The 27594-nt window shown below is 36.5% G+C and overlaps 4 protein-coding genes across 6 annotated transcripts in view; all 4 read left to right on the top strand.

Annotated features, from left to right (window-relative positions):
• The first annotated feature begins 620 nt into the window (after positions 1–620).
• LOC5566286 (coiled-coil-helix-coiled-coil-helix domain-containing protein 7) lies at positions 621–1286 on the top strand. 3 transcript variants are annotated; one of them, XM_001650626.2, is made up of 2 exons: positions 621–781; positions 837–1286. In XM_001650626.2, the coding sequence occupies exon 2, from the start codon at positions 930–932 to the stop codon at positions 1182–1184; it is 255 nt and encodes an 84-aa protein (XP_001650676.1). In that variant the 5' UTR covers positions 621–781; positions 837–929; the 3' UTR covers positions 1185–1286. The 3 variants fall into 3 exon arrangements, with proteins under 3 accessions (XP_001650676.1, XP_021696527.1, XP_001650677.1); XM_021840835.1 differs by having other exon boundaries at positions 622–796; positions 864–1286; XM_001650627.2 differs by having other exon boundaries at positions 623–781; positions 864–1286.
• A 7931-nt stretch (positions 1287–9217) lies between these two features.
• Positions 9218–19707, top strand: LOC5566298 (isocitrate dehydrogenase [NADP] cytoplasmic). The gene is made up of 2 exons (XM_001650625.2): positions 9218–9384; positions 18254–19707. Exon 2 carries the CDS (start codon positions 18270–18272, stop codon positions 19497–19499), a length of 1230 nt encoding a protein of 409 aa, XP_001650675.1. The 5' UTR covers positions 9218–9384; positions 18254–18269; the 3' UTR covers positions 19500–19707.
• Positions 19708–22555: 2848 nt separating this feature from the next.
• Positions 22556–27594, top strand: part of LOC5566278 (deoxynucleotidyltransferase terminal-interacting protein 1) — a 40575-nt gene continuing 35536 nt past the window's right edge. The window contains exon 1 of the mRNA XM_021840836.1: positions 22556–23150. The gene's annotated coding sequence lies outside the window, so the exon portion shown is untranslated. The remainder of the gene's footprint in view (positions 23151–27594) is intronic.
• On the top strand, positions 23886–26186 carry LOC110675537. Its single transcript, XM_021840837.1, has 2 exons — positions 23886–24622; positions 25392–26186. The coding sequence occupies exons 1-2, from the start codon at positions 24183–24185 to the stop codon at positions 26101–26103; spliced, it is 1152 nt and encodes a 383-aa protein (XP_021696529.1). The 5' UTR covers positions 23886–24182; the 3' UTR covers positions 26104–26186.

Genomic DNA, 27594 nt, shown 5'->3' on the forward strand with positions numbered 1-27594 from the left:
CATAATTTGGTTGATTCATAAGTCATGATTTATGGAAAATCTAAGTATTTTTGCCTCAGTGTAGATATAAGAAATTAATGTAATGTTTGGGAAGATACTACAGTTAACTCTCCCTTACTCGATATTCGGTATCTCGATATCGAGTTAGAGAACCATAGTAAAAGTTGGTTTCTTTTTATCTAGCATGAGCCCTAGATACTTAACACAGACAAACAGACGTCACACTCTCCTTTATGTCCATCGACCACCTTTTTAACGGTCGATTCGAAAATATGGTAGGTGTAATAATAATTTTTAAAAATCATCACAATGATTTTTAATAATAATTTTTAAAAATCATCACACATCAAAACAACATGGTTAAACAGCATATCATATTAAAAACAAACTAATGATTCAGGGTTATAAATTAACGGTAAATCTTGGCTAAAACAATATGTATTTTATTATTTATATTAAACTAATAAATAATTAATAATAATAAAATCATAGCAAACTTTATTAATCGGAGATCGCTTCAAACACGGTATTTCGAACACCGCTCTTTCCCACAGGCCATCGTTGTTTTTGTTTTTGTTTTCGTTCGTAGTCGTAAAGTGACAGCAAAACCAAAACATTGCCTACCTCTCTGTTTTCATTCGTTTTTGTTTGCTGCATCAAGGCAGTGCAACTTTATATCAGCTGAAAGCCGGTTGTAGGAAAAATACTTATAATCCATACTAGCTCAGTTAATGAGTTCAAACTATTTCGTAATTCTGTAAGGTGTCATCCCAATCTGTCGGTGAGCATTATAAAGGTTATTTTTTAATTTCTACCGACAATGTTAATCGCTTCAGTTATCATCAAATTATATAACGCTATAGAACAAGCACATCTTTGTTTTGGGATTCATTTTGCTTCTGGAGGATCCTTCAACTTGAATCTCTACAATGCCCAAAAATCCGGACGCGGAGAAGAACAACCCCTGCCTGAAGGAGCAAGATCTGGTACACAAATGCCTAAACCAGAACAACTATGACAACAGTCAGTGCGAGCTGTACTTTGCCAATTACAAAAATTGTAAGGACTTCTGGTACCGGGTACAGCGAGATCGACGTGCCCACGGTAAATATCCCTATCTACCGGAAATGGCCGACCGGGAACGAATCAAGCAGGAGTACATGAATACGAAAATTAGTGGGTGAGGAGTTCGTTTGGCTGGAAATGAGATTGTTGATGATGTTACAATAAAGGAATATTTGTTTTACTTATAATGTGAGAAATATTAAATCATAAATCAAATGCAACATTCTGCTAAAAGTAATCCGTTGATCGAACGCAGATCAAACTTATTTCTGAAAAACAAACTTACTGTCTACAAACAAATAGTACTTCTGTCAATCCATTATAATTCACCGGTCTGAGAGAGATGCATCAGAATCCACCATCTGAGACTTAAACAACTAGTTGAAAATTACCTTCTTTAGCTGATTTCACAGCGTAACAAAAATGAAATTTTTTCGTGTCTCAAGGATCAAATGATGTGTCTTCAGATTTAAGGTTTCTGTATCTGACGCCGTGTTAAGAAATGTTCCAGCATGTCACAATTTTTAGCTACAGGCCGCATCCATACAATTAAACCCCTTTTTAATTGATGTTTACATGAAATTCAAAGTATGACTTATAAACTCTTTTGTGATCTAATCCACCAAACTTGCAAAATAGGATTCAAACTTTCATTTAAGTTGTAATTTGTTTGAATATAATCATATTATAATATTATTATTATTATTATTATTATTATTATTATTATTATGATCATAAGTGAATCACAAAGCTAATAAGTAGACAGTATGGCAGTAGGAAGTAACGCTAGTAAGAAGAAGAAGTTTCTGGTGTATTTTTACGCAACTCCAAAATCAGCTTTAAGAGAATTCTTTTCTGATGATAATATATCTTATAATAAAGTTTAAAGAAAAAAAATGACTATTTCATGGAACATTGATGTCATATTTATGGCTGATATTCTGACATTCATACATGATTTCCATGTGCCATTTGTGAGAAATTTTGTGTGAATTGTGTAAAAATAATACAGATTTTTTGCAGGAATCCAGCAGAATCCTCAGACACAGCCTTCATCTAATCTTTAACACAATTGCTTAAGAAACTTATGGACAAACTTTTGTCAGATTATATCTAGTACTGTATCAGATCAATTTCGAGGAAAATTTGTAATGAAATTTACCTAAATATATGAAATTTACCTATAATATATGAGTAATCTAGAGGAGTTGAAAATCAAAATATGAAAATTATGGTTAAATTTGGTTGGAACTTACGGAGATTATTGGAAATACTTCTAAAAGAGGTTGTTATACTCAAGTAATATCATCTAAGAACTTCTGACATATTTCTAGGTCTACAAGTAAAAATCTCTGCTCATTAACGAAAGATGAAACAAATGTGACTGAAAATGTTATGAGTTCAACGATTTAATAGGTTCATTCAAGGAGTTTTTGGGGTGTATTTTAGATTTTTTAGCATGACCAGTTATATTTCGGTGGTTTATGGTACATGATTTTACTTAATAGACATATATGCATGATTTTTCGTGTTTTGAGTTCAACTACTATAAGGTACCGTGGGGCAAGTGGGTAATGAATTTTGCATAGTTGGGATTCTTCAAATTCTAGAGACCTTAAATTAAAACATATGAGGTCGTGTATATTTTTTAGCTTGACTCCCACCAAATATAAGCAGTATACTGAAATTGATTTTTATGTAAAATTGAAGAAAAAAGTACAGAAAAAGTTTTTGAAAATAGTTTCCTTACTTTTCACTTGCCCCACAGGTGGGGCAAGTGAAAAGTTTATTGTTTTGAACAATAAATCCAAAAACTAACAGTTACATTCACGATTTCTATTACCTTTAACATTTGTTAAGGCGTCTCAATGAACAATAACATAAGTAACATGTATACAAAGAAAATTTTATTCTTATTACTTGAATTTTCTTCTGTTTAGTTATGTTTGTTGAAATGATTCGACAACATTATAACTGCAATATTCAAAATTTTTATTTTTACATCATGGGACAGCAATTGCATTTCTGCTCTGTAGATTTTCCACCGCTCGTTATTTGTTTTTAAGAAAGTCGGATAACTCTTCAAAAGAAATCAAACGGATTACTTCAATAAAGTATTTAGAAACTTTTTTGTGTGGATACACCTATACCCCATTTTTATGTTTTGAGCTAGCTTTGCATAGACATTCCACGAGATTTCCGTGCGTTGTCTTATATTGGAACTTTCCAATCAACGTCTTCCTTTTGATCGGCTGTCCGAAGTAAACATATTAATATCGTAATATTTGGCAACCTTATTTTTAGAGAAGTTCCATGATTGGGCCATGAAAATAACTTTTAACGCTATTAGTATAGTGTTTCTTGAATTATAAGCAGGTTCTGTTATTCTATGATAATTGCGAACCTTGTATACTTATAGCTACCTAGAGAGAAAACACAAATTCAATCTCTAATGAGAAACTTTTCACTTGCCCCACGTGATTGGAAAATTGACGGTGTTTCAATTTAGTTATTTTTAGGTCTATGTCAAATTAATTCTAAAACTTTTTTTATTGCAGTTTAAAACTGTCAGAGGGGACAACTTAAAAGTGGTACAGAATATTTTTTCCGCAACTTTTTTCTACTGAAAATATTAAAATAAGATTGCATGCCGCCATCTTGTTACGGAGTACCAGTTAACAGGTTAACAATCTTTTGCTCTATTATGCAATAATGGTTGAAAAATCTCAGGAATCTCTTACCTACCGTAATGTTCTGAATGGCTTCAACGGTTTACGCATGATTTTGAAACGTTAATTCACATATTCAGTAAAATATACACATTATTTTCACTTACCCCATTTACCCACTTGCCCCGCGGTACCTTATAAGATTTTCGAGGTTTTTTACGGCATCGGTCTTTAGATCTACAAACGTGAACCAAAACATAATCTCTTGTCAGGCATGGTGCTATCCTTGCATAGGTATGACAGACTAATCTGTCCAAAAGCACTCGGAGCGAACAGAAACCTTAAATTTTAGGCTAGGTTTTGTGGGAATAATAAAAAATGAGAATTGTTTTTTGTTCAAACTGATTGCTTCTTCTTAGTTCCCAGAATGTAAACAATTGTCTTTCCAATATCAAGACATTTACCTCAATTCTGTGAATTTTACTAAACTTTAGTGACCATTTTTGAAAATCTTCGATACTCTACCGAAGTTCGGTAAAGTTTTACAATATTTAGGTAAACAAATATTGAACCGGTTGAAACTACGGTAAAACATTATCGAAATCTATTAAACATGTGTAGCATACCTTAACATATCTAAAAACCAAATAAAATATACAAATATGTAAAATAAAAATGTAATTTTTATGGAATTCAGTGCAGGGATTATGAATCATAAAAAATCAAGCGTAAGCGTTACTGAAAATCAGTAACGCAAATATCGTCAAGGTTATTATTTTAACCAATTCCCGCCCCGCTAATAGCATACCTTGCAGGCGCACTGCTCGCTTCTCGGAGCATAAATACTCACTCACAAACACGTTACAATTTATGCTCCCAAAGTACCGTGTAGCAAATCGCAAGTTACTAATACTACGAACGATTGTACATTCGCTGAGAGACGTACATAGTTTGCAAACCGGTATTTTTTTTGTTGTATAGACATGTCATACGACAAGGTGAGAAACGAATAATATGCACCAATTAGGCCTATCTAAATTGTAACAGGTTAATGAAAATAATCATACAATTATGGTTTCAATTATTGTCGATCGAATAAAAAATGGAGCCATCGATATACAGCTAATTGAAAAAGAAAACTAATGGGGAAGATCTCCAGTACCGGAGAGCACCTAATACCGGGCAAAGCTGAAAATCAAGATGATGTATTAGAAGAAAAGAAAGCTGTTGTGAAGGATACAATTTTTGTTTTATGCATTCTTTCGATCATGTTCTCAAACCTGCAACAAATTAAGAATTAACATTCAGAACAACATCATAAAATGCTTTATTTTTCATCATACATATGGTCGGTTCTGCTAAACCGCACCAAGTGCCAAAACAATTATTTTGTGACTAGTGGTCCCGGCAAACTTCGTCTTGCCATCAAGTAGGCTGTCATGAAACGTCCCATACAAAATGACAATTCGTTCACTCTCGTTTACTAGACTTTCCTGGTGAATATATTAACCTTTTTATACACACAAACTCGTCGGAGCACCTAACAAAATCTGTAGTGAAAATAAGACAAAATCTGATACATCTGATACAATAAGACAAAATTGCAAGCCATTTCGTGACATACAAACACCATTCCATTTTTATTTATATAGATAGATAGATATATAACTTTAATGCTCACTACCCTGTGAAAAAATTGCGAGTGACTTTTCTCGAAATTCTACCGCTCATAAAAGCACCAATTTTCGACCCAGCACTAATTTTCGACCCAATCATACGATTTTGGCCTACTTTGTATCAGTTCGGTATGGATGAATGTGTTTCATGATTTCCAGGAACACAGGAAAACAAAAATGAAGACAAATGATTCGTATCATCGCTGTGCATGTTTAAATACATGTAACAAATGTTCATACACTACGAATGGGAAGGATTTGTAGTTTTCCATAGAACTGGCCCACAATGTAATGTTGGGGACCCATGTGAACAAAAAATTGGTACAAGTCATCCTAAACGTATTCTACGGTGGTGAATCAAATCCGGACGGTACCAATATCCGGACACTCGTATTGTATTCATCAAATTAAATATGAAATCAAACAAAAAATGAAGGTTTATAATTTTTATTCATAGCTTTCAATATTGTTCTTCATTTTAATTCATAGTTTCTCTAGTAATCCTTTGCAATGAAATATTCAAAATAAAAACAATTAGGCAGCACCAGTTGGACGTCGTTTCTCCATAGAACCAAATCCAATAGTTAAATTTTTCGACAAGAACATCAGCCACTCTCGGCTTACGATGAAGCTAGTAAAAAAAAAATATTTTCATAAAGTACGTCTATGTAAATTGTACGGAATAATAGTTATAAAGTGTAGTGTGCACGAAAAAATGAGAAAACGTGTGCAAATAAGCATTTGTAATGTGAAGAAAGGCTGCCTTGTACGCTGTCCGGAGTTATAGACTAGTGATCATCATACATACCGCGAAAACCTAATATTTATTGAGCGTATGGAAAATATTTTAAAGTGAATTGCTGCAAAACTGTATAATTACATAACAAAAAGTGAAAGTAGGAACGGTCATTGGATTGACGATGAGCAGTGTAGGTTTGAACCGCAGTTTGATCGGTCGCCTTTGATTTAATCAACTTTAATTCATTATTAATCTAATTTGTATAAATAATTTCAAAATAAATACATAAAGTAACTTTGGTTGTTTCAAGCATTATCAAAGCTTATTAGTATTTTTTTAAATACCGAAAATACCAGTACTTTGATAAACTTAGTACCGTAATTTCGGGTGAAATTGATCATTTTTCACGGTTTTTCTAGTCTGTTTTCTGTAATGTTAACAATGCCAAACTATATGCAGGAAAACAAATACGAAGGTGAGCCTCATCGACTTATGTACCGAAATTTTCTAACAAATGTCATTTTAGTTTTAACAAATACCTCTAAAATAAAAAATCAGAGGATCTCATTTCGGGGTGAAATTGATCACTTGTCAATGCCATTATTGTTAGTTTCCAAAACAACTCTTTATGATAAGAATGAGTCCGAATATGCTTGTAAAATTCTTAACAATGCAATATTTATATAAATAACAAACAGTTAAATTTCAAGAATTACGCGGAAAACGCCTAAATATATGCATTTTCTTAAGGAATTCAATGATATCTAACAGAAATTCAATTATTTCAACCATATGAGCTAATTGGTACGAGTTTTGGTGATGAAATCTGGTTTGGGGATATATCTCAAGCATCCTCACAAACTTTTAGATTTATACCATGTTCAAATCCTTGCTTATAAATAGAAGTTCATAGCTGTTTGTCAATACTGCACCGTGCATGATTTTGAAATTTTACGTTATTTTCATAGTAATAAACATTCTTTAACGCAAAAAACTTCACAACACACAATTCCACAATAGTTACGACAAGCAATGTTTATTTACTGCAGCTTACATTGATATTTGTGCTCCATTACGAATAAATAAAATCGTGTGATACGATGATCAATTTCACCATTCTGATCAATTACACCCGATTTTACGATACCGGTTTTGCGGTATCAAAAATCAGCCGGTATTACCGGTATTTCCAGTACAAATTCCTATCACTATCCTGATAATACTGCACAGGGTTCTATGAAATTGTGGCCAGGATTGCATCAGAATCACTTCCAGGATACAATAATACCGTAAATTCGAGTGAAATTGATCGGTAAAGTGAAATTTATCATCGCGTCACACGTTTCTATTTCTTACCGATAGAACATCAACATCAATATAAACCTATGTAAATGATCGTTGTTTGACTTATTTACTGTCTAAGGGCCGATTTCTTCACCTTCGCTTAAGCCGTAAACCACGTTTACCCATACGATTAAACCTGGTTTAAGGCCTAAGCGGTGGTGAAGAAACCGCTTATAATTGTGTTTAGAGAAGTTTTTTGAGTTATAAAATGTTTATTGCTATGAAAATAATGCCAAATTCAAAAATCATGCTCGTTGTGGTTTTGACAGAAATCCATAAACTTCTAGCTCTGAACCACGATTTGAACATGGTGTCAGCCTGAAAGTTTGTGAGGATGCTTAAAATATATCCTAATATATTTACTATCAAAATTTGTACGAACTCGCTCATCACGTTACACTAATTGAATTTCTGTTCGACGTTCGAAGTTCCTTTGAAAATTACCTACCTACCATTAGGCGTTTTCTGCGGTATTCTTGAAATTGAAATCTTCAATTTTTTTTTATATATATATATATATATATATATATATATATATATATATATTATATATATATATATATATATATATATATATATATATATATATTGTATTGTTAAGAATCTAGCAAGAATATTCAGGTTTCATTGAGCCCAAATTAGATTTGTGAAATTGTTTGTAAAACTAACAAATATCGCATTAACTAGTGATCAATTTCACCCCGAAATTGGATCCTCCGATTTTTTATTTTCGAGATGATTTTTAGCACTGAAAACACAGTTGTTAGAAAATACCTGTATATGAGCCAACGAGGTTAATCGTCGTACTTGTTTTACAGCATTTAGATGTTTGACATTATAAACAAAATAGAAACCAGATAAGAAAAACCGTGAAAAATGATCAATTTACTTGGACTATTTCTTGGAAACAACTTAAATCTACTGGCTGCAATTATTGATCGTAGCTTGGTGGCAGCAAAAAAAAACTCATTTTGCTGCATTTTTTACATATTTTTAGCTTTTTGGAAATTTTTGCCATCACTTCAGCACTAGGATGTGCCTTGAGCTCGTCTATTGTCCAAGATTTTCTGACATTTGCTTTTCAAATGCTCCATAAAATTAAGTCATGGAGACTAAAAACAGGAAGCCCAAATTCAATTCAAATTTCCCTTATTTTTGACATCAAATGACAATGTTAAAACTGAACAATTTGATTTCCAGTGAGACATGGAGCACCATCTTATTGAAGCCAGTAACCACCAAGACCTTTGTCGTGAATTTGCTGGCAGATGCTCATTAGCCAAAATGCAAAGATCGATTTTCATCAACTATTTCATATAAGTTGAATAAATTGGCCCAATGATTCTTTTAGGCGCAAATGAAGGCCAAACCGGTAATTGTTTGGACAGCCATACCTAGTTAAAATGTTGAAGTTGTCACGGTCGATCAAGAACCAATGCCAAAATCTCCAACATTTTCAAATCAACGAAATATAATCAAAATGAGCAAACGGAATAGAAACCACGCTGGTGACTGTTGTATTTTAAAGTTTTGGGCTCTACTACTAGCATCTTGACTAGCATACTCTGTTTGGAATTTTTACCATAACCGCAATATATGTTGTCTATCCTCAGAATAGCCCATATTCCGACATAGCAAGCCCATTTTACATTATTCTCCCCTGCGTACAACGACCGAGTAACCACAACAGCGGAGCAATCAACTAACTGTGCACAGACGGAATTCACCGACTGGTCAGTCAGTCAGTCATAGCTTAGATCTAACCGAGTGCGGTCGTGTGTTTCCAGAAGCAACGTATCGCGTCTACCCACCGTTTACTTCCTGCCTACATCTCATTAAAAGGGGAGATAGATTTCTCTTTTCTTTTTCGCGGCAGCTAACAGAAAATCAGGTAAGACGCTCTTCTTTTCCTAAAGTTGCTACGTGTCACACAATTGGTGGAGATGGACCATTTAGTTTCCGACATTACGATTAAATCATATCAACCATTGCTTCTATCTTGGCGGTGTAGTTAATACGTTAATACCTTTTGAGAGGTATGGGCATAGTTCAATGGTACATGGTAAATTAGATAACACCACTTGACAAAGTTGTGTTAATACAAGTAAACAGGTTGTTTAGCAGAAGTGCATGGTACTACAAATAGTGACACTTCACGATGACTAGATTAGAAATCATTTGTGTGGCTACGATCATTGAAATTTCACGATATGCGAAAAACAGGGGTGTGTTCGTTTCTAGCACCACGTCATTCGCGACGCTTCGAAGTCGTGTACCTAGCTCTAGCAAACATTAAGAATGCCATTTCATGCCGAAATTCTGCTGGGTGATAACAAGAACACAAAACCGGTTAGGGTGTTATGTAAGCCAACGGAGACGACGGCGATGATGATTTGGTAACTTTTAAAGGTGCCTTCCAGGTGGAGGAGACTGAAACCTTCGAAAAGCTTCAACTTGACAACCGAACTAATGCAACAAAATAATCAAGATAAGGGGGGGGAGGTTGGAGGAACTATAGATATACGTATATCATTGTTTCCCAAAGTGTGGGTCGTGTGTCAATATAAGGAAAGTGTCGAAAAAAAAATCTACATATTTTCGGATTTTTAGTCTCAGTTGTCGAATTATTCTTAGAAAACTCTCAACTCTCACAATAGTTACCAAGATAATCATTTTAAATTTTGCAGAAAATTGGTAAGGCTACAAAGCAAAGCTTAGCTGAAGGTGGTTCGATTCTTGGTCGGTCCAGAATCTTTTCCTAATGGAAATTTCCTTGACTTCCCTGGGCATAGAGTATCATCGTACCTGGCACACGATATACGAATGCGAAAATGGCAACTTTGGCAAAGAAAGCTCTCAGTTAATAACTGTGGAAGTGCTAATTAAACACTAAGCTGAGAAGCAGGCTCTGTCACAGTAGGAAGGTTCTAGGCATTACGAAGAAGAAGAAAGTTGGTTAACTTCAAAAAAGAAAACAAATGTTTTAAAGATTAACCACAATGAACTTCAAACATTCTTCTCAAGTTTAGCAACTCAATTATTTGCATCTTAATTGTTCGGGTGGAATACTCTGAAAACCAGCCAATTAACAGGATCAGTTAAGTTTTCATCTTAAATCAATTGAAACCATCACTTTTCCCCTTCATAAAAATGTGATTGTGGCAGTGAGAAGATTTATAACTGAGCAATGGATTAAAAAAATGTGATCTATCCATCAATACACTGGATGGCATTAAAACTTGCCCGATGGGTGAAAATAGAGCCAATATAGTGTTTATTTAAAGCATGTAGGCATCAGGCTTAGAAGCATTAATGGTGCAGTAATAGAGTTTCTATGCAATGATTAAGGGCTTGTTATTAGTTATTTATGGTTACATGGTGTAATGATTTGACATCGTTTGCTTCAACGCGTCTTTGCGAGCCAAGATTAGACCAATAACTGGCAGAATGTTGTTACTTGGTTTGTATGCTCCTAATTTTCAGTCCATGCTTTGCTTGATCAATGCAATTTCTGAATATTTTAAACATCACTAACATTTAGAGACATTTTAGCACTTAGCATTCTCCGATGAAATTGTTTGGCACGATTCGAACTAGTAGGTCACTGGTCAGATCGTGTAGAAATTACCCCAAATTTCTTATTCATCAATTTTTACGCAATTAATTTGTATAAATCTAATTCCGATTTGTCCGATTTGACACAGTTGATAGGCAAAGTTTTGCCCAAATTCAAATGCTTATAACTTCATGAAAAATGGATGAAATTGGATGAATCTGGAAGCAGTCGACGGCAAATTTGGTCCAATTTTAGGAACTTCCTTGGCCATGCATATTGGCCACTGGATCACATCCCCCGGGGCACCTGGAACCTATTATAAAGTGGTCATGGCAGCCGGTGATGCTGGAAATGCTTCGAAAAGCCTAACCTTTGAAAATCATGAAGTTTGATGCCCATATTGATATGGTTCCGGATATGTTCTTAATTGACCACTTCCCCCAGAGTACCTGGAACCTTCTATAGAGTGGTCTGTGCATGTAATGGTTCTGAATACGCTGCAGGAAACATAATTTTTAAGGTTGGTGTCCGCTTGGATATAGCTCCGGATAATATTTACATGATTGGAAATACAAACATGACTGACCATGCTTTTCGGAACCAGTTTTACGGAAATGGTCATATTTCTGAAGATTTCCAACCAATCTTAATGCGTCCGGTGGCATTCAACTTCCTATTAGTTCTAGTTTCTAGGAAAATTGGAAACATTTATCTAACTTTACACCGCACAAAAATACAAGCAACAGAAAAAAAAAAACACATTTGGACATGGCCTCAGAAAATCCGGAACATCTCCGGTGTCCAGTGGCCAATATGCAAGGCCAAGGAAGTTCCTAAACCTGGATCAAATTTGTCGTCGACTGCTTCCAGATGCATCCAATTTCATCCATTTTTCATAAAGTTATAAGCATTTGAATTTGCCTATCTCAATCATTTTGCCTATCCCCTGTAGAAGAATATCGATATTATTTTACTTCAAAATCTCCCAATTTTTAAGAACCTTTTTCACAGCGAAGTCACTGGACCTATCATCTAAGTGGCCAATATCTTTGAAATTATTGCTCATGGGCATGGTCAACTAGCTTTTAATAATGATAAAAATTTGACACCCATGTTTGTCAGTTCAAAAGAATTTTGCATATCAGAGGCCAGTTCCACGAAGGACACATGAAGAACCGAGAAAATATCCAAGGCCCAAATTTGGTCGCATTGTCTAATTTATCTCACATGATATCCATATTCTATAAAGTTGGGTAAAATTTGGTGAAACTGTATTCCAAACAAAATTAAGTAGAGGACATTTTTATCTTATCTCTTTCGCTAGGTGTAGGTGGGTCGTGCATCCTGAAAGTTTGGGAACCTAAAATCCATACTATTACACATATACGAATCCCCAAGTTGACCATCTGTATGCATAATATTCTGCTTCATCACGCCATTCCGAATATCGCTGTCCATCAGAAACATTCGCTTTATTCGTGAGTCCACGATAAGATTGTGGTCGGGACGTGCTCATCCAAATGAGCTGATAAAGGAACGCACGATGTTTTTTTTTTGCTAAACTTCTATTTATTTCGTCGTTCCTAGGCCATTATCGCGCAAATTGTGGTCAAATGCGAGTCAAAATCATTCGACAAATAAACTAAACAATACACATGCACACCGAACCGACTTCCATACACCCGGCTATGCGTGATTGCACGTTTAGCATCAACCGGCAACCGGCGTATTATTCGGTGTTAAGGTCAAGGCAGAGGCTATGAGGAATACGACGAGACGGCGATGGGTGGGTTTAGAAGTCAACGGTTAAATTGATGGTGCAAATTATGCACACATGGTATGTCTGGGAAAGCGTTACGCTTTGCGAGCATTTTATAGCATATCAACGGAAAGTTTAGCGGTAGAGCAGTTCGAAAATGATTTGAATTATGTTTCAGTTTTGATTGCATCATCAGGTATCAGGTATCAGAACTTTGACTCAAGCGGCACGTTCCCCTCAAAATGGGAGATTTGTGCTTCGCGACTTATAAAGCTTTTGTCATCATTTACCTGATGCAAAAGAAACATTTGACACCTTAAGGGCATTGCAGGTCACTAGCTCATCACTTTTGAAATATTTTCCATAATTCAAAACTGAATATTTATGATTACTGACCTTCAACGTCATATTTGAACGAATAGTAACATGATATAGAGTTTTCGTCTATCGTAGAGTTTTGAACCGTAATTTGACCGAAAAATTTATTGCAGTTCAATTGGCCATAGTTGAACATATTTCACGAATTTTCTAACATTGTTACTTGGGCGAGAATGCTTATCGTGTTTCGATTGTTCAAAATGAACTTGCACATGACATTGTTACACATGTTCTAGACATGATTGTTAGAAAAACTAATTCAGATAGGACAAGCAACATATTTTAAAAATAAATAACAGCGTCAATTATTTCAATTCAATTATATTGCAATCTGCATTTTTACACACTTCTTTCTTATAATGGATTACATTTGGAGTAGTGACTCATTGCAAAATATATGATTTATTGTAATTCATTTCCTTTTCTTCATATTTTCGACTTACAAATGTTATTATTATTATTATTATTATTATCTTTATTAACGAGACTTTCAGCCTGAGGCTGGTTCATCTCGGTAAACTTACAAATGTGTTTTTCAAGCTTTTGGATAGACTTTCACATACAGCTGGGTGAATGAATAGAAGATGCGATTCGCTTGTTGTGCAAGCAAGTTGACCGAAGCTTCGTCAATCATCAAAATAATTGAATGTTTACCATTGATTGGTGGACATATACGAGATACCTTCCAGAATCTGGTATCCAAATTTTTGTTCAATTTGGTAATCATGTTCATCACAATTTTGTGAGAATTTCGATCGAGTTTCAGTACCAATGGAGCCGAAAAAAATATTTTTCTCAACGGTTGAATTGGAACAAAAGCTTGAACATCAAATTCTGGAAGAATCATTTTGTCTGCTATTTGCTTCAGGGAACTATCTAGCCACTCTTTGCTATAGACATCGTTTGCCGAAAACCATGCCATTCCTTGAGAATATCCTGAGCCAGTAAAAGTTGGCTGAACTGCATCATCTGCATGCTTTTGTTGAATGGTGAAGAGCTGGGTCATCAAATCATTGAAGAAAATCTCATCGACATAGCCTCTCGAAAGCTTGACCACCAATTTTAAAGAAGTTGATAGATCCTGCTTAGTGCGAGACTTTTTGTCATTATTAGAAGCTGGTGAATTGGCGACACGCTTGCTGGAAAGCACAGGCAAAGGGTCCGCAGCATTGGTTTGGGTAGCCTTTTCACTCGCGGTGAACATCAATAGATCATCCTCCGAATCCAATCCTGTAGGTTCCGGACATATTAGTTCAAATTGTGGTACTAAATTTCATTTACTTACCTTTAAGTTTGATACCAAGTGTAGGAGAAAATATTATCAATACAACTGTCTCAAACTTCGTCTGTTTGAAACAAAATGATTCTACTTGATCACTTTGCGAGTAAAACAATAGTATGCAAAAACACGACACAGTGGCAACTGCAAGTCACACAGTGAATGTTTTGTCTGCCGTACTTCATCAGAAGCGGCGATAGATATTTTCGATACAATTGAGTTATGTGTTAGATTTTATAGCAAGAGAACTCATCACTGATTCGAAGTTATGTATGCATATCAGCATGCATTTATTATTGGTACTCACTTAGGAATGGAGTTATCAACTTGTGTTGGCAATCGTACATCATATAGGGAAAGTTTACCAGTTATGGCCATAGTGGTTCCCTATTTGGCCACACGGAAAATTTTGATAACTTATAAATTTTAAATCTTTTTGAATGTTCAAACATCAAGATGTATCTTAAATCTTACTACTGCAACACACAAAATCTTTCAAAATGTGAAAACATTCAAGTAATCCCGTATGGCGAAATAGGGGACCACTGTGTCCATAACTGGTACACCTACCCTATGTGTATTGAAAATGCAAATGGCTTACCTTGATCGGGTTGCTATACAAACCATAAGAAATTTGTGTGATATGTGGACACTGAAATTGTTGTTCACTCAAACCGTACACTTTTAACAGTATTCTAATTCTTGCTCTTCCGGCTATACAGTATTGGACAAAACATTTGCAACTGTTTTCGATTTTTCATACAAAATGACCAAATTTGGTGAGCTAGATCTCAGTTATGTATGGACCGATTCGAATACAACTTTCACAAAACTTCAGATATTACTTGAATTTTAACATATATTTTCGAATAATTTTTTCCAATCACAAGTTTATAAATAATAACGGTTTGACTAAAGTGTAATTTTCGACGAAAAATTCAAAACTTTTTATCTCAAAATCTGATAGCCCTACACAAAAACTGTCTTCAGCAAACTTATTCATCTCGCCAAAATCTACAAATTTGCTTAAGATACCATTAAGCTATTCATTCAATATGTTTAGTTATGTCAATTATAAAAAATCGTCAAAAAATTCACTTTAGTCAAACCGTTACTGCTTTTCAACTTGTGATTGGAAAAATCACTCAAAAATATATGTTAAAATTCAGGTTATGTCTGATATTCTGTAAAAATTTCATTCAAATCGGTCCATAAATAACTGAGATATAGTTTATCAAAGTTGGTCATTTTGTAGGGAAAATCGAAAAAGTTGCAAATGTTTTGTCCAATACTGTATAATCAAATACATTTTAATATTTAAACTTCACAACAAAACTGATAAAAGTTATTGGGAGATCAAATCCCCATTCCACTCAGGAACCCACACACTAAGGCCTGCTACTCATCCTGATAATAAGAACGAATTGACTTTATATAAGGATTGTTCATTTAAGAAAGTGGACACGTGTTTTTTACAGTAAACTGTTTATTTTCGAACAAATTCATGAGTTTACCTAAAATACATGGAAATCAACGTAATTTCGTTCAAATTCACATTGAACATTTATTGAGCATTGCTGGAGAATGCTCTTACTTTTCTTTTGATACCTCCCATAAAATTCTGCACAACTTTTTTCGGAACTTTTCGAACTGCTTTTTGAACTGCTGACCACATTTTCTTGAAAAAATCGATGGAGCTTGCTTCGCTTCCATCCTTCTTTGATTATTGCCCAATATGTTTCAATGAGGCGTAGTTCTGAGCAATTTGATGGATTCGATCATTTTTCTACAAATTCGACTTATTCCTTCTTGAGCATCTCCAAAGTAGCTGAAGCATAGTGAGCCGATGCTAGGTCTGGCAAAAACAATGGAGGCATGGTATGCTCTCAGTAGATGGGCAGAAGCCATTTTTTAATGCATTCAGTTCTGTAATTTTCGCCGTTGATTGAACCCGTCGTGAAATATGTAGAACTTTCATACCGCAGGAGCAAATTGCTTGCCATACCAAATCATTTTTCCCAAATTTTTCTGTTGGGATGTATCGTACGTCGTCAGGAATATCTGTTTTGACCACGGCAACGGCAGTTTTTCTGTACATCATTTGTGCAGAAAAAAAATTGAGAGTCGCCATGTCAATTCGACCCATCGTTTAGAATTTATAATTTTTTTATGTCAGCTTTTGTCTGCTGTCAAAATAAAACAATTGAGATCACACTGAAACAAAATTTTATTTGTTTTTATGGAATTTTACACCAAAATGCTAATATTTAGGTGTCCACTTTCTTAAATGAACAGTCCTTAGCATCTTAAATGCTATAAAATGATTCTACGCAATATTATCCCGAAAATAATTCATTAGCCTGATTTTGTTTTTGATGGTAACATAGGTCGTAAAATATTTCAGGAACTTTTTTCCATTTGTTAATAAAATTTTTAAAGAAAAATTGAACAATTGTATGGAGTAACTACAGTAGAAATTCATGGATAAATGCTAGGAAACTTCACAACTCGTTCGAATATCTGGATGATTTATGAATCATAGCGCGTGGTAAAGATGGACAAGTTATGGATGACTTGAAAAAACCACGTGCTCATGTGAGATTTGAACCCACGACTCTTGCATGCTAGGCGAGCGATTTGACCAACTCAGCTATTGAGCCACTTGATGTATCAATATATCGAAAGGTAACAAGTTTCGAATTCAAATCCCAACAGCTCACACAGATCTTCTTCATAACCCATGTCCATCACTTTGCCTCAAAAATTGTAATAATCGCTGATTTCTGAAATGATTCCTAACGTTAATTCTGTAGAAATTCCTAACTGGATTGCCGAGTGAATTTCTGGAAGTGTTCCTTGACTACTGAATATTTTTTTATTTCAGAAAATTGTACGAAGAATACCGTTTTGACTCATATTCCGAACACTTAAGGCCAACAGTGACTTCAAATGCATCTGATTGGCATAAATTGGCAGATATTTGTGTATATTTCAATTTACTCGCAAATCCTAACTGTTAACTGTTGGGTGTACCAATAATAATGTTGATTTAATTAGTTTTAGTATTCTTTTTACGTTAAAGTACGGAACAACATTTTGATTCAAATGCCGAACACTGTGTTCATTCTGTCTCATATTCCGAACACCTTGATTCAAATTCCGAACAGCACGAATAAATCGTATTCAAATGAACAATTTCGCAAATAAATTTACTTAAGCTTGTTCTTCTGGTCTGAAACTAGAGAATCATCACTACTCCCGCGGTATAAATTATAATGGAGACGTTAAAATTGAATTGCAATTGACTGTCATTTCCTTGTTATTTGGTGACATATTTCAGCGAAACATTTCAACCAAATCGCCATACAAAAACCGAGTGTTCGGAATATGAGTCTGTTCGGAATTTGAGACAAAACGGTATCTAAAAGAACATGTGGTGTTCCTTGAAACACAATTAGTGATCAGAGTTGGTAACCAAATGTTATTTTTCCATACAAAATGCCCATGTTTGGGGATCTGTATCTAAGCTTCTGGTAGTCCGAATTGGCTGAAATTTGGATGACAAACTAAAAATAATCTGAAGTTTTGTGTAAACTGAGCTCCTTAAATTTTAGTCATTTTCCAAAGAGTTTCAGAAGGTTGTTTAAAGACAAAAGTGGGTAACAAAGAGATATTCTAATTAAAATTAAAAACGGTAAAGATAGCTCGAATGAAGCATCTATATTAGCCTAAATATTAGCTAAATAATGTTGAAAAAATAAAAACTTTTCTTTCATCTTTTCTTACAGAACCACCAATTCCAACATGGCAGCCAAAATCAAGGCCGGACCCGTCGTGGACATCCTCGGCGATGAGATGACCCGCATCATCTGGGACTCCATCAAGGAGAAGCTGATCCTGCCCTTCTTGGACATCGAGCTGCACACGTACGATCTGGGCATGGAGCACCGCGACAAAACGGACGATCAGGTCACGATCGATTGCGCCGAAGCGGTCAAGAAGTACAACGTCGGCATCAAGTGTGCCACCATCACTCCGGACGAGGCTCGCGTCAAGGAGTTCAACCTGAAGAAGATGTGGCGCTCGCCGAACGGAACTATCCGTAACATCCTGGGTGGAACGGTGTTCCGCGAGGCCATCATCTGCAAGAACATTCCCCGCCTGGTACCTGGATGGGAGAAACCCATCGTGATTGGTCGTCACGCTCATGGTGATCAGTACAAGGCCACGGACTTTGTCGTTCCTGGTGCCGGTGATTTGGAGATCAAGTTTACTCCAAAAGCCGGCGGAGAACCCATCAGCTATGTCGTCCATCAGTACAAGGGACCAGGAGTTGCCATGGCCATGTACAATCTGGATGACTCGATCGTTGATTTTGCTCATTCATCGTTCAAGGTCGCATTAGACCGCAAATTTCCGCTGTACCTCAGCACCAAGAACACCATCCTGAAGAAATACGATGGCCGCTTCAAGGACATCTTCCAGGAAATCTACGAAAAGGAATACAAGACTCAGTTTGAGGCTGCCGGAATCTGGTACGAACATCGTCTTATTGACGATATGGTTGCATACTGCATGAAGGCCGAAGGCGGTTTTGTGTGGGCTTGCAAGAACTACGACGGAGATGTCCAGTCCGACACCGTCGCTCAAGGTTTTGGATCACTGGGTCTCATGACTTCGGTGCTCGTTTGCCCGGATGGCAAGACTGTCGAAGCCGAAGCCGCCCATGGAACCGTCACCCGCCACTACCGTCAGTATCAGCAGGGCAAGGAAACTTCGACCAACCCAATTGCGTCGATCTTTGCCTGGACCCGTGGTCTGCTGCACCGTGCCAAGCTGGACAACAACGCCGAGCTGAAGAAGTTCGCCGAAACGTTAGAAAAGGTCTGCATTGACACGATCGAGTCCGGAAGTATGACCAAAGATTTGGCCATCTGTATCAAGGGAATGGCGAACGTAACGCGGGCCGATTACTTGGAAACGTTCGAGTTCATGACAAAGCTGGGCGACAACCTGAAGGCTGCCCTGGCCTAAGGAAAGGTAGAATCGGAAGTTTGGGTATATGCATGCAAGGATGCGGGCATTTAACGCTGTACTTTAGGATAAGCCGTACCACGGAATTCTCAGAGAAAGCTGTTGCTCGATGTGTATTTTTGTGTTGGTCCATTAAAATATGTAATTGTGAGATTTGTGTAGGTTTTTTGGAAATAAATCACATCTTATGGTACTACGAATTTATTAATAACCATGTTTTAACAAAAAGATCCGAAGTAAGCCTAACTAACATCAGTAGCTAAATAACAGAACGCTAAAATGTGAATTGGGAGTTAAACTGAAGCACCCTGTTCTGGAATATGGAATTGACTTATAAAATCAGCGCTTGAATCGATTCCCAGTCCGATTCATGGGTTTATCGTTGACTCACAGGTGACTCCTAATTCTTGGCTTTATGCTTATCATGATTTCCTAATTCTACGGCTTTATGCTTTTCGTGTCTACACGGAACAAAATTCTGTGGTAAAAATAACTATTTTAGCTGACTACGCCCATTCTTGAAACTACCATGAAAATTCAGACCAATTTACTTTGTTTACGGTACACCTCACAGCATTACTGGTACATTTGACAGAAATAATTTAGGGGAAAGTGGGGCAGTTTGGCCACCTTAAGAAAAAGTTGATAAAAGTGCTGAAAGTATTATGGAAACTTCGGGTTTTTGCGTGATTCCAACAATTCTTAGATCAATACACATGATCTGTATGATTTCCGTTGTCCTATAACATTCCCGAATGCATGAGAAATTTTTCAAAATTTGTCATTTTTTGAGTCGATTTTTTACCGATGGGGTGAAATGAGCACCCTATATTTGGTTGTAAAATTATCTCATATAATCTAAACATTAAATTATTTTTTTCACTACACTTGAAAGTTATCAGTATTTATAAATACTCCGCGCAAAAATGTTAAATTTTTAAAAACATTCTAACAGTTAAATTTTATCATTCCAAAATGATTAAATTTGAAAGAGCCATTCGGGGCAATATGGGCAGTTTTTTCGAACTTCATTTATTTCTTTTTCTTTGAGTTTGGAACACTGACTTGTAGCATGTATTTTGCTTAATTTCCTTGTCAGCTTTGGGGTTCCATGTTATGTTAGATGAAATTTCAAGAATTTATGCAGTTTTCAAGGGGTGCTCATTCCACCCCATTGCACAATGGTCCGAAGGCGCCCAAAACCTCAAAATTCAAAATTGTTTTATCCGAACAGTTATATTTTTCTCGACTTTCTTAACACTTCTGTGGTTCAAATCCAAAGTTTGAAGCAGATTCATTGGGTTTTGAATTTTATACAGCTCCTTGAGTGGACCGTGGACATGATTTTTCAAGAAAATGAATATTTGCAATCCATGTTTCACAAGCTATTTATGAATTTAAAAAGAGCTCAAGCCGCAACGGTATCTTCAGAGAAGTTGTTTGTATATACATAAAGTACACCTGAGTTGAATAAAAATTTTCATAAAATTCATACAAAGTGAATTAAAGTTAAAATTGTTCAAAAACCATATTATTTTTTTAGAAAAGTACCCTAAGACATTAGTAGCCCGCGAATGCCCGCAATGAGAATAAGTTCATTCGAAAGCTAAAAACAAGAGCTTTCAAGTAGGGTACAAATTATTTTGCGAAAGCTTGCGATAGACCACTTTCAACGCGTTTGAAGGTATACGGAGTGCAATTCTAATTAAATAATAATAATCCTGTGAAACGTAGTACTTGTATTGCAATCGCAGTAGCCATGAATTGCATACCGAGAAGAAACGAAAAACTCGCTGCTATCTTCTTCTTCTTTTTTTCTGGCGTTACGTCCCAACTGGGACAAAGCCTGTTTCTAAGCAGGCAGGTGTTCTTATGAGCGCTATTGCAGTTATTAACTGAGGACTTTTTTTGCCGATTGACCATTATTGCATGTGTATATCGTGTGGCAGGTACGATGATATTTTATGCTCTGACAAGTCGAGAAAATTTACTTTACCAAAAGACCCTCGACTGGTGGGATTCGAACCCACGATTCTCAGGTTGGTCTAGCTGTATAGCTGCGCGTTTACCGCTAGGGCTCTGGGACCCTACGTATACAATATTTTGATATTATATTGCTATTTGCATTTGAGATGCAAATGTTGAGGAATTCAAATTTACTGTCACTAAATAATAAAACACAAATGTGAGCTTCGTAGTCGTGGCATTTGGCCGCATCTTGCTGAGGAGTGTGGGTTCGATTCCCGCTGCAGGCCGGAAAACTTTTCGTGAGGAATGTTCTCCGACTGTACCATTGGGCGTTGCATGCTAGTTCGTTGTCTAGTGTGGTGCTTTCTTCAAAGGGCAAAATGCCCACTGGAAGCATTCATGTTTCGGTGTCTTGTAAAAAAAATTATCTCGGCTCATTTAAATGGTTGAACGAAACTATTTCCTTCGACGTGCAGTCCCCAGATAAAATGAAACAAATTGGAAAAATCATTCCCTACGTGGACTTGCTTTTGCTTATAAAACAAGTATGATAACAGACTGAAGCTATAGACATGACAATCATTCTGAAACTGATTAAATGGATGATACTTGCATCAAGGCAAGGTTAGATCTGAGATATTTATGGACAAATGTGCATGAAATTTTCACATTTTTTTTTTTCAGACAACAGATGAATTTCAACATATATTTTTGAGTGACTTTTTCAATCACAAGTTCATCGTAGTGATTTAGTTTATAAATCTGAAAAATTGGCGTAATAAATAAATAAGGTGGACATTTAGACGATCATATTTACTTATGATGGTTTTTGTGTAGAGTTTCCATATCTTTGGATGAATAGTTTATATTTTTTTTGTCAAAAAATTCACTTAAGTCTAGTTGTTTTTACTATTGGAGTTGTGCCCGGGAAAATTACTCAAAAATATATGTTGAAATTCAAGTAATGCCTGGCATGCTGTGAAAAATTCATTTCAATCCGTCAATAAATAACTGAGAACTATCCTGTCCAAGTTGACCATTTTGTATAAAAGATTGAAAAAGATGAAAATGTATTGTCCAAACCTGAATATTCTAATTATAAGTCCAAAACAAGAAAATAAATGAAAACAAAAGTCCGTAATAGTTAAATATGGCATACAATATCTCAAATATTTGATTTCAGCTATATAAAAGAGAATTTGAGGTTTTGTCCGACATTTGTTCTAGATCGAACCACTGTGCATTGGCCAAACCACCCCGACTACCCCTACAACAATCTGATTCCGACTACAGACATGGTAAAATCAAGCGCATTTCTGGTCTGCTGAAAATTGCCGGTGAGAGCGCTTAAGTTAACCCCCTAAAATGGTAGTTTTTACCGCACAATTTTTTTGCGTGTAGGAATGAATGGTTGGGGGGGTTGAACGAAGCCCGTCGCCGACCATATATCTCCGGGCAACCTAACCTAAACGCAAACGGAGTCCATAGTGTGGTATCCTAGATTTAGTGTGTAAGAATGTTGGGACAGTATGGATTGGGACGGGCTGGAAAACAGTCGTAATAAAGAGAGTGGTTGTTTTGATAATATAAATATGTGTAGTAATTAGTGGTCTCCAGAATATCACATTGGCGATCCTGCCTATACAGCTCGCTGGATTGATAATGCTAATGATTCCGAAGTGGGTGAGTAATCAATCATAATTGATAAGAAAAGAGTGTGTGCTGAAGATCAACATTGAAACCTACTAGGAAGTGCTGCCAAAAAAAAAAAGAAGGATTGCAAAAAAAATATAATAATAAATAAATAAAACGCACAAAATTCCTCGTTAATATTTTTATATGCTTCTAGTGAAGATCATTGCTGAGTCGGGTTAAGCCCAAGGCCAGTTTTGCATTGGAAAGTTTTGTTTTTTTGAACCGAGTTTAGCTCAAGGTCAAAATGGTTGAGTCGGGTTAAGCCCAAGACCAACATAAAACTAATTCCGTTGAGTCGGGTAAAGCCCAAGGCCAACAGATACTTATTTCCGTTGAGTTGCGTGTAGCCCAAAATCAACTTATAGTTATATGGGAATTTTGCATCGAGTACAGCTCAAGGTAAAAACTGTTGAGTCGGGTTAAGCCCAAGGCCAACTAAAAGTTATTCCGTTGAGTCGGGTAAAGCCCAAGGCCAACTAAAACTTACGCCGTTGAGTCGGGTACAGCCCAAGGCCAACTTAAACTTACGCCGTTGAGTCGGGTACAGCCCAAGGCCAACGTACACTATACATGCCAGTTTCTGGTATAAACAGTTTAGTCGGGTAAAGCCCAAGGCCAACATGTTTCAAATAACTGCTTAATTATATATGATTAATTGATTAAAAGCAAACATTAAACAAAACAAAAATAATAATAAACTATTATTTAAAAAAAAAAAAAAACTATTAGAAGGATTCAAAAAAAAAATCTGGCTGCACTGCCCATTTTTGATGTGAAGTGTACTATGCTGGAATGGAACGCATGGAAATTAGAATAATGAATCAGTGTGCGTGAAAGGAATTGAGTACCGTTATTTTTCTTCGTGAATCAGCTCAGTTGTTTGCGTCGTGTCTTTCGGAGTATACATTTGAAAGCCGGTCGAGTTATTTTGATCTTCTGGGGAAAAACGGAAAACCAATTTCATTGTTGTGAAGGGAGTGCATTTCAGAAAGATTTTTGTTTGGTGAAAACAATACGAAAATGAGTGGATCGTGGCGTGAGAGCGACATTTCATCGCCAGAAGAGTCGTTTGAAAAAGATGAAAGTGTTGAGAATGGGAAAATGGCTGAAGAAGCTGCGATGGCAATGCCTGTGTTGGATAGTGCTCGTGGTGCATTGAAAAAGGCAAAACAAGTGAAAGCAAAACGGGGAAAAGCCGCTTCGAAATGGCTTTCAGGATCATGGCCGCTTCAACAGTTTGATGGGGAATTGCCTCTGAATAAACGTAAAGCCGAGTGGATACGGTTCCGGAACCAGTTTGAGCGAATCGTCGCCTGTAAGGAACCAGTTGATCCCGTTGTGCAGCTGACGGGATTGAAAATATTTGCCGGCAGTTACCTACTGAGCGTAATCGAAGCTCATGAAAATTTGCTGGTTGGTGCGGATAACATTTACAGCGCTACGATCACAGCGCTGAACAGGTAGATGATTGTTATCATTTTTTATATGTGAAGTGTTTCTCGAACCGTGAAATCTAGCTACTCCGCCGCCACAGGGATGGTACAACCATTTCAAATTTTCACATTTTGTGTCATCATGTTAATTATTTGTGATTATCATAATTGATATAGGGCAATTGTAACGTTAGTGGAGAACCTACGGAAAATCAGCTGAAATATGCTTAAAAAAATCAGGGAATATGTGTTTAAAAAAATAAAACTCTGAAAATAAACCCTTGCACTAATAATATGAACAATATTCCGCTAGTGGAGGTATGTTTTTAGAATCCCAGTAATATTAGTAGCTGATTAATATTTTATTCAGCTGAAATATGCTTAAGAGTGATTGGTTAAACTCTTAAGCTATTAAAATGTTTAATAATGTTCCAGTAGTTTTCAAAAAAAAAATAATATTTCGATATATTTTTCGTTTTTATTTTTTATTTTCTGCTGAGCAGTTGTATTTACAGTTAACTCTCCCTTACTCGATATTCCGTATCTCGATATCGACTTAGAGAACCATAGTACATGTTGGTTTTCATGGCTAACTCGATGGTCCCTTGGATCGCAGTTGCACCGGTTTTGTGTTCTGTAACTCGATACCTCCCTAACTCGATGGTCCCTTCAATATCGAGTTAGGGAGAGCTGACTGTATTATTGTATGCGTGACCAAAGTGCTATTGATGTTCACGGTTGGGAATCACTGACTTGACGATCAAGTGTGATATTGATTTAAGTTATATTGTAATAGGTATTTTGATCAAACTTGCGACTATACTAAGGAGAGGATGAAGTTCCGAGAAATGCGAATGGTTGCTTCTGAGCCTTTCGTTGACTGGGTGTTGCGATTGGAAAATCAGGCAAAGTTTTGTGAGTTCGATCCTGAGCAACGTTATGAAGAATTCTCCCAGGCGCTGATCAGGCGCTCTGTGCCGGAAATCGCAACCAAGCTTTTTGAAATGAGCGATGTGTTTCACAACGATCTTGAGCGGATTATGGCCCACGGTAGACACCTTGATTATATCCGACTGAAAACAGAGGAGGTTAAACTAAATGCAAAGGTAGAAACTAGCACCAATGCAGAGGGTGTGAATGAAGCGAATTTGATGAAGCCTGTTAACGCAGTATTCAATCAGATGTCCGGATCAAGTTCAATGCGCTATGGTTCTCGTCGTGAATCACACTCGAAGGGGAATGGTGCAGTTCGGTTCCGTAACGTGGGTATGCGTAATGGATCAGGACACTATAGCGCTAACAACCGCAATTGCTCGAAATGCGGAAGAATCCACGGCTTCAAGGAGTGCAGGGCTCATCGCGTCAAATGCTACGCATGTGGAAAAGAGGGTCATTTCGCTAAGTTTTGTTTCTCAAGAACCAAAGACGATCTACAGAATAAACGAGGACGCGTTGAAGGTGGCGAAACGTATAAATCTGAGGTTGGAAGGATCAATCAGGTAAGATAGATTGATCGGTGATTATTTGGGGGTGCACAGAATGGTCTCTAGGATAAACATGCCAAAACAATAAAGAAAAATTTCAAATGAAACATTTTTTTATGAATTATTTACAGTTGATAACTGGCAGCGTAAATGACCCACGAAAACATGATGATGCTAGAATAGTAATATGTAAAATTGGAACGGAAGACTTTGAGTTTCTTGTCGATACAGGTGCTACTGTTAACACCATTACGACAATCGGGTGGCAAATAATCAAACGTAAATGCCGTTCAGTCGTACAGGATTTCGAGCTATATCCAGAAGAAATTTTACGGAGCTATGCAAATCAGCATCCACTACAAGTGGAGTGTTCGTTCACAGCGTATATTGGTGTGAATGGTCAACCATTACAGTTAGCAAAGTTCTTTGTGGTTGAGGGTACTGATTTGTCGTTGCTGAGTTATGAAACAGCAAAGAAGTTGAATTTGGTTCACATAGGCCTGCGAAACATCATGGGTGCACATGCTACGGGTTTTGACAAAATTGTCTGCTCAATCACTGACACTAGGTTGGAGCCCAAGATGCTCGATGTTGCTACTGCACATAAAAACGAACCGCAAGAGTTTCCAAAACTTCCTATCGCTGCCGTGAAATTCAAAGTGGATGAATCAGTCGCGCCTAAACAAATTATCCGATATAGCATTCCGAAGGCGTTTGAATCTGCTACCAATGAGAGATTGAGGTTAATGGAAGAAAGGGGTATCATTGAGAGGGCAGATAAAGAAAACGACGTTATAACATGCGTTTCTCCGTTGGTATTAGTACCAAAGGGTACCTCCGATTTTCGAATAGTTGTGGATTATCGCGAGGTAAATAAGGCAATTATCCGAGAACCGTACCCTATGCCATCGCTTGACAAGATTTGGACCGATATTCCTAGTGGGACTATGTTTTTCTCCAAACTTGATCTGAAAGACGCATATTTCCACGTAGAATTAGCCGAAGAGGTCCGACATTATACGACTTTCATGACAGCCAATGGATTAATGCGCTTCAGAAGACTACCATTTGGATTGTCATGTGCCCCAGAGTTGTTCCAAAGAGTCATGGAACGGTTACTGATGAAGTGCAAACACATCATCATATACCTAGATGATATCTTGGTGTTTGGGCGAACTTTGGAAGAGTTAAGATATCACGTTGACGAAGTAAAAAGAGTTTTAGCTGAAAATAACCTTACGGTCAACGAAGAGAAATCGAAATATGATCAGATGACTGTAGATTTTCTTGGATTTACGATTGACGGTAGCGGTATTTTGCCAATGCAGAAGAAAATATCGGATATCAAGATGTTTGCAAGGCCCAAGGATACATCAGAATTTCGTAGTTTTTTGGGAATGCTGACATACATAAGTCCGTTTATGAGAAATTTCTCCCATAAAACAAAAATTTTGCGCGAACTTCTAACGGACAATGCAAAGTTTAACTGGACCAGCGAACATCAAGAAGCATTCG

This window comes from Aedes aegypti, chromosome 2 (genome assembly GCF_002204515.2).
Source record: "Aedes aegypti strain LVP_AGWG chromosome 2, AaegL5.0 Primary Assembly, whole genome shotgun sequence".
NCBI classification, from domain to species: domain Eukaryota; kingdom Metazoa; phylum Arthropoda; class Insecta; order Diptera; family Culicidae; genus Aedes; species Aedes aegypti.